The sequence below is a fragment of the Bufo bufo genome, chromosome 10, assembly GCF_905171765.1.
Source record: "Bufo bufo chromosome 10, aBufBuf1.1, whole genome shotgun sequence".
NCBI lineage: Eukaryota > Metazoa > Chordata > Amphibia > Anura > Bufonidae > Bufo > Bufo bufo.
The window spans coordinates 43,727,028-43,734,659 of NC_053398.1; the positions used below are offsets into that span (position 1 = coordinate 43,727,028).

The 7,632-nt window shown below is 39.4% G+C and overlaps 1 protein-coding gene across 1 annotated transcript; it reads left to right on the forward strand.

The window, feature by feature from the left end:
• Positions 1-329: 329 nt before the first annotated feature.
• On the forward strand, positions 330-6,817 carry LOC120980028 (integumentary mucin C.1-like). The gene is made up of 4 exons (XM_040408894.1): positions 330-600; positions 1,387-1,416; positions 5,481-5,586; positions 6,625-6,817. The coding sequence occupies exons 1-4, from the start codon at positions 330-332 to the stop codon at positions 6,815-6,817; spliced, it is 600 nt and encodes a 199-aa protein (XP_040264828.1).
• Positions 6,818-7,632: the final 815 nt, after the last annotated feature.

The following is a 7,632-nucleotide window of genomic DNA, read 5'->3' on the forward strand; positions in this document are numbered from 1 at the left end:
AGAAAAATGTGGGATACTTTACACTGACTTGTCAATTTTTGGCACTTACAGGGGTTATGCCACTGATAACAATTATCCTCTGACCACTATATAGAGGGTAAGTGTTTGATCACTGGGAGTCTAACCATTGGGGTCCCCCAGAGATCACGAGGGTCTGGAAGTGCTGTGAGCTGTGAGCACTGTACTCTGCAATCCCATAGAAGTGAATGTAGAGCAGGACGCACCGCTCCATTCTCATCAGGCAGTTTACCGACACTTTCGGACCCCCGTTCTTGAGAACGTTATTAGTGGCACAACACCTTTAAAATAACAATTCATGTTACATAATTATGTTCTTATTTTATCTTGCAGAGCCAACTACTACACCAACAACTATTTCAATTACAACCCTATCAACCACAACAAATTCCACTACCCCAACTACCGTCTCTATTCCTCCTAGCACAACACCTATCCCTCACACTTCAACAAGCACAATAACAACTATTACCCCCACTACTACCAAAACCACAACATCTACAGCAACCTTTACTCCCACCACAATGTCTACCTCTACGCCTTCTAACATAACTACATCATCCACTAGGTCACCCCCAACTGGTAAGAAAATCTGCCTCTTAATATTATCTGTATATGATAAATACTATGAAGACTGGCCATTTAAGGTTTTGCTATTACTGTACTTTGAGGATACATGTTCATGGTTTTCTTCTAAAGAAGTCTACAACTTGCTCAAAAATAATGCTCCAAAGAATTGCCTGCACTAAGGCCTTCCAGAGTATCTATAGCCTAGAATGTAAACTTGAATATGCTTCATCCTTAAAGCGGCTCTGTCACCAGGATCAACCCTATTGCACCAGACATACTGCTTGGTAGGGTTCATTATGCTGATTAAAACTATACCTTTCTTTTGTATGTATGCTAAACAGCTACAGAGATATCAGCGCTTTCATGCATATGCAAATGAGCATTTCGAGCACTCAGAGGAAGGGCTGAATATTCTGAGCATTATGTAACACCCCCCTGTGCTCTGCACACGCCCGACCCCCACTAATAAGATATCGATGACCTATCTTGAGAATAGGCCATGAATATTGCACTCCTGGAAAACCCCTAAGTGCAGTAAGAATTTGTAATTTCTCAGGGCAGCTTATTTGCTGGAGCTTTTAACCTAGGTTCAGTTTCTGGGATACTGTATGACAGCTACAATATTTAGTCATCTAGGGGCTAATTTTCTGTCACTTGGTCACAAAGGTGGCCCCTCAAGGCAACCACTATGGTAATATTCTCCTCACTGAAAAAATATGTTGATTGAATCCATACTGTGGACTGGATAATACAATTCACACACTAACCTTAAAAAAAACTTTTTTTTTTCTCCTAAAGCTCATGATCTTCCTACAACAACTGAATCTCGTGAGTACTCTTTAGTATTGACTTCTGTAAAATTTAGAAAATTGATATTTAAACCTTTTCCATTATGCAACCAAGACAAAATTCACAATAATTTTAAATGATGTTTGCCTTCTGTGTATCAGAGCCCCAGAACCTATTCTCTATGGCCCACTGCCTGTTCAATATGCAAAACCACTTAAAGTAAATTCATTCTTTGGGCATCAGTGTCAGACTTGGATTTTTATAGTCAATAATTTTCTAGTAGCATTTCTCAACTTTTAACATTATTCTAAATGATAGGGCTAACCATAGCCATAGCACCAGGGGACCGCCTCAGCACAGGAACATTGCTCCTTTTATATGTAGAAAAAAGAGAGTGGCTTCCTGCTTTCGACAACCTTTATAGTAACATAGTTTATAAGGCTGAAGAAAGACATTTGTCCATCCAGTTCGGCCTGTTATCCTGCAAGTTGATCCAGAGGAAGGAAAAAGAAAAAAACTGTGAGGTAGAAGCCAATTTTCCTCACTTTAGGGGGAAAAAATTCCTTCCCGACTCCAATCAGGCAATCAGAATAACTCCCTGGATCAACGACCCCTCTCTAGTAGCTATAGCCTGTAATATTATTACACTCCAGAAATACATCCAGGCCCCTCTTGAATTCCTTTATTGTACTCACCATCACCACCTCCTCAGGCAGAGAGTTCCATAGTCTCACTGCTCTTACCGTAAAGAATCCTCTTCTATGTTTGTGTACAAACCTTCTTTCCTCCAGACGCAGAGGATGTCCCCTCATCACAGTCACAGTCCTGGGGATAAATAGATGATGAGAGAGATTTCTGTACTGACCCCTGATATATTTATACATAGTTATTAGATTGCACTTTAGTTGTCTTTTTTTTTTACGTGAATAACCCTAATTTTGATAATCTTTCAGGGTACTGTAGTTGCCCCATTCCAGTTATTACTTTAGTTGCCCTCCTCTGTACCCTCTCCAGCTCTGCTATGTCTGCCTTGCTCACAGGAGCCCAGAACTATACACAGTACTCCATGTGTGGTCTGACTAGTGATTTGTAAAGTGGTAGGACTATGTTTTCATCACCGGCATCTGTGCCCCGTTCGATGCAACCCATTATCTTATTGGCCTTGGCAGCAGCTGCCTGACACTGGTTTCTACAGCTTAGTTTGCAGTTCACTAAAATCCCTAAGTCCTTTCCCATGTCAGTGTTAATGTGTTTATGTGGGTTCTTTGTATAGGAGATCAGATATATGACAATACTAAACATCCTTTCACTGTTGTTTAATAACCTATGTTGCTTTTAGAATTAAAGGGGTTGTGCAGCGATTTATATTGAAGACCTATCCTCAGGATAGTTCATCAATATCTGATCGCCCGGAGTCCGACACCACCACCAATCAGCTGTTTGATGAGAGGGCCTTTACACCGGTCATTACACTATGCATTGTCTCCCATGGAGCGGTGGCGTAGTGTAATTAAAAGGACTCACTCCATTCAAGTGAATTAAGCGAGTACTTGTCATTAAACGGCACTACCGAGATGACACGCAGTGCAATTAACAGGAAGTAGACACGGAGCGACGCCTAGTTTTCAGACAGCTGAATGGCAGGGTGTTGATGACCTATCATATAAATCGCTGCACAAACCCTTTAATACCATTTACTTTTCATTCAACAAGATGCTGGGATCCCATCCATGGCACTGCTATGGGTCCTCTGAATTCTCTGATACTGATTTAATGTGAAATCTGCATTTTTGTGCTAGTTTTTTTAAAATATTTAGGTGAGCCTCTGTATGCCCATATTTTACCCTATACACCTGAGATCCATTGCCTAGGACAATCACTTATGGAGTGGGCAGCAGTTGCAATTAAAACACTTTTTTAACTAAATACAGACTACCAATCAACTATGGAAACTTTTAGTGGGGGATGGGGGAGCTCTGCATGGAGGCAGACCAGCTGCCTGTTCCTTGATCTCCTGTACAACCTAGTTCTTAAAAAGAGCCTCTGTTAGCATGATCAACTGTATTAAACCAGGTATACTGTCTGGTAGAGTTTTATTTATATTCAAATGAGCAAGTTGGAGCACCAGTGGGCTGGACTGAGTCCTTGGAGCATTTCTTTTGTAATGCCTATCTGCTCTGCACACTACCCCTCCCCTAATTGACAGGCCTAGACATAAACCATGGTATGGTAAGAAGCAGCAGATGCATATTGCTTCTCATATCTGTGACAATGTGGCTCAAGGCTCAGGAAAGAAGTAAAATTTATCCTAGAGCGGTGTCAAAGCATGATATCATATACAATACTTACAGTCTAGCAAATATAGCATTACTTCATAAGGCCATTTCGCCCTACACATAAGATTTAAATTTCTATCTAATTTTATTATGGGTTAAATAGGTAAAGAAAATTAACTGAAAACATTTTTTACAAGTCTTTCGTGGGATTTTAACCTGAGAAGGCAGAACACTTACCTCCAGGCTATAGCCCTACCATGTTGAGAATAGTGGTTTTCTATGCTTAAAAAGCTAATACATTATACATTACTGGTGTCTTCACAGCCATATACTGTACATAACAAAACCAGTAATATATTAGGTTTCTAAGCATAGAAATCCACTATTCTCAACATGGTAGGGCTATAGGTCTGCAAGACTAATTCTGCTTCTATTAATGACAGAAATAAACTTGAGATATGAAGAAACTAAACCTCACCGTAATACACCATTTGCTAAACATGACAAACCTGCACAGTACAAAATGCTCCTTCTACATTTCTCAGATTTGTAACTAAAAGTCTCCGGAGACAATGTTTGCTTTTGACACGTTTTGAATCTCCTACTGTATGTATGGTGTATTATAATGCCAAGGTTGTGCTACCCTGTACTAACACTATGCAAGAGGTTATAGACAAATGTCTTCCTGGTCATTTTATTTATATATAATGGGGCGAGCTGCCAACTAATCTACCCAGCTACACCCTGTCCCTAAGAGGTATACAATCAATGAAGGGAAAAAATGGTAGAAATAAATAGCAACAAAAGCTACCATTTGAGGTCCAATTTAATTACTAATTAGTCATTCATATTCACTAGAAGCCTTGGTTGAGTATAAATTTACTTAATATCACCAAGATACACTAGAAACCCATGTTCTAATATTTACTCCTCATGCTCATGGCCACATTATGGTTCTATGTAAGTTTTGAATTGTGCTGAAACACAGTTTAGCATAAAGTACACTGATTATGTTGAGTAATAACACTCTGTATTCCTTCAATTTCAATAAAGTTTAGTCCATTATGCTCACCAGCTCACAGATGGTTCTTTATTATGAAGCAATAGAGTACCAGTCATGAGACAGGGCACATACAGTAAATAAGCTTTTGTCAATATCACAGACTTACTGCTCTCAAGGAACATGCTCACCGCTCTAATGTTGTCCTAACTCCCTTCACAAAAGTCAGCTTCAAAGTAATTCACTTTGTCTCAAGTCTCTACTTTGGTTTGCTTGCTCAAATGCTGTAGTCCATAGCAGCATCCCTATTTGAACTGTAAGGGGGACCAAAACTTGAGCAAGAGACACCAAAGCAGAGACAAAGTGGACTAACTGGAAGTAGACTTTTTTGAAGGGACATGGGACCGGTAAGCATGTCCCAGAATAACCCTATGACATTGCATGTCTATAGAGAGCCTTCTACAAATATTTTTTATGGATTTTACTATTTTATATAAAGTTTCAGACTAGTGAGCTCCACTAGTTGTAGAGTTCTAGACTTGCCATGTCAGCTCTGAGGCCCAAGTTGTGGATGCCCAGTAGAATAGCACACTAACATTGCACTCTGTTAAAATGGATCTCAAACAAATGGCAGATTGCTTATCAAGGTATCAATTGCAAGGCATACCTATAGATTTGAGTGCAAGACTGAAAAAACTGTTTCATCATTTGACCAATACAACTTAGTAGAAACTCCTCGTGAGAAATAGTAATTTCATAATCATAGGGAGAATTTATATTCTTTAAGACTATGTTGTACTAAACTAGGCTTTTTGCTTTGCCTCTAGCATCTAAATGCAGCGCTCATGAATACAAGCATAATATTACCAAGGATAACTGTTCCGGTGAAGTGCCACTGACCAAATGTCAGGGACTCTGTGAATCTGAATCATGGTAAGAACCAAGGAACTAATGTGTTTCTATTCACACTTACACATATTGAGCAAAATATGAGGTAACCAACTATTAGGGTATGAGAAGACTGTATTGCGTGGGTCAAAAGTGTCTACTCTCTATGAATATTGGGGATAAAGGCTCATCTTATGGGTCACATACCTCTATAAAGAGCAGTCCTTGAATGCATACATATTAGCTATCTGTGGTCTGCTGGACTGTTGGGAAATAGCAGGGCACTCTGATCTGGAGGTCCACCATAACTGAATGGAAAATGGGATAAAAGCACTAGTAAACAGTATGATTTGGTCATACATCGAAGTTGAACAGGATGATACTGTATGTTCATATCCTCAAAAAGCTTTGGTAGCTAAACACACTCCGGAAACAGCATGCCCTGCTTTCTGTTAAGGGGGTATACAAATTAACTTTTAGACAGCTCTGCATCTGATGCCACCAGATGCAAAGTAGCTATCCTATAAGTCAATGTTCAGCCTTTTAAACAGGCCTTGGGACATGACTTGAATAATAATGAAGCAATTGTTATCCAAGTCATGTCTCAAGGCCTGTTCAAAAGTTCAAACCTTGACATATATCAGGGATGCTCAACCTGTGGCCCTCCAGCTGTTGTACAACTACAGCTCCCACTATACCTTGCTGTAGGCTGATAGCTGTAGGTTTTCCAGGCATACTGGGAGTTGCAGTTTTGCAACAGCTGGAGTGCCACAGGTTGGGTATCCCTGACTTATAGGATAGCTACTATACATCTGGTGGCATTAGAGGCAGAGCTTGCTAAGAGATCATTTGCATACCCTCTTCCCAGAATTCTAGAGGAGCATTGTCTGGCCTATAAGACTGCTCACTCTCCATAAGAAGATATACTGTCTTCTGCTTTCTAAAATCTATGGACCTATAGGATATATCTAGCATAAATGATGAACCCAATGTTTGTGCCTCTGATAAAGAATATGTGCATATCATGTATGTGTATATCCAAAGACATACAGTGTAGCTATAGCTCATCATTTTGTCTTTCAGGTATGACGATACCTTCGAATGGGTTGAAGGCAAGTGCAGTTGCTGTATGCCAGTGAGAAGTTCCATCGTTGTAAAGCCTGTAGAGCTTTACTGTCCTCAAACAAAGACTCACAAAATAGTCAATATCAAAATCTTCAAAGAATGTGTCTGTAACTTCCAGCCCTGTATCGGCCCAGATGAGCAGAAGGCCTGAAACGTCTGTAAATTGTAACAGCATCATCTGGTGGAGGTCTCTCTTAACTGAATTCAATGTGCAACACATTCTGTATGTCCTTTCATCAAGTTGATATTACTTTACAATGAATATATTGTCTTTGTAATGTTAATTTATACAACTGTATCTTCAATTTGTCCGGTATATAAAAATTCTTAAATTGACTCGTGATGAACGATTTACATGATTAAACCTCACATTTCAAACCATATGTTCCTTTTGTATTCATGAATTAAATCTCAATATAATGTACAGTACAGACCAAAAGTTTGGACACACCTTCTCATTCAAAGAGTTTTCTTTATTTTCATGACTATGAAAATTGTAGATTCAGACTGAAGGCATCAAAACTATGAATTAACACATGTGGAATTATATACATAACAAACAAGTGTGAAACAACTGAAAATATGTCATATTCTAGGTTCTTCAAAGTAGCCACAGTTTGCTTTGATTACTGCTTTGCACACTCTTGGCATTCTCTTGATGAGCTTCAAGAGGTAGTCCCCTGAAATGGTTTTCACTTCACAGGTGTGCCCTGTCAGGTTTAATAAGTGGGATTTCTTGCTTTATAAATGGGATTGGGACCATCAGTGGCATTGAGGAGAAGTCAGGTGGATACACAGCTGATAGTCCTACTGAATAGACTGTTAGAATTTGTATTATGGCAAGAAAAAAGCAGCTAAGTAAAGAAAAACGAGTGGCCATCATTACTTTAAGAAATGAAGGTCAGTCAGTCAGCCGAAAAATTGTTTTGACCATGAAGGAGAGTGATGGGGTGCTGCGCCAGATGA

Coding starts and splice junctions, on each gene's coding strand:
- LOC120980028 (XM_040408894.1), top strand. CDS start 330: ATGTTCTTATTTTATCTTGCAGAGCCAACTACTACACCAACAACTATT. Junction 601..1,386: donor CACTAGGTCACCCCCAACTG/GTAAGAAAATCT, acceptor TTTCTCCTAAAG/CTCATGATCTTCCTACAACA. Junction 5,587..6,624: donor CTCTGTGAATCTGAATCATG/GTAAGAACCAAG, acceptor TTTGTCTTTCAG/GTATGACGATACCTTCGAAT.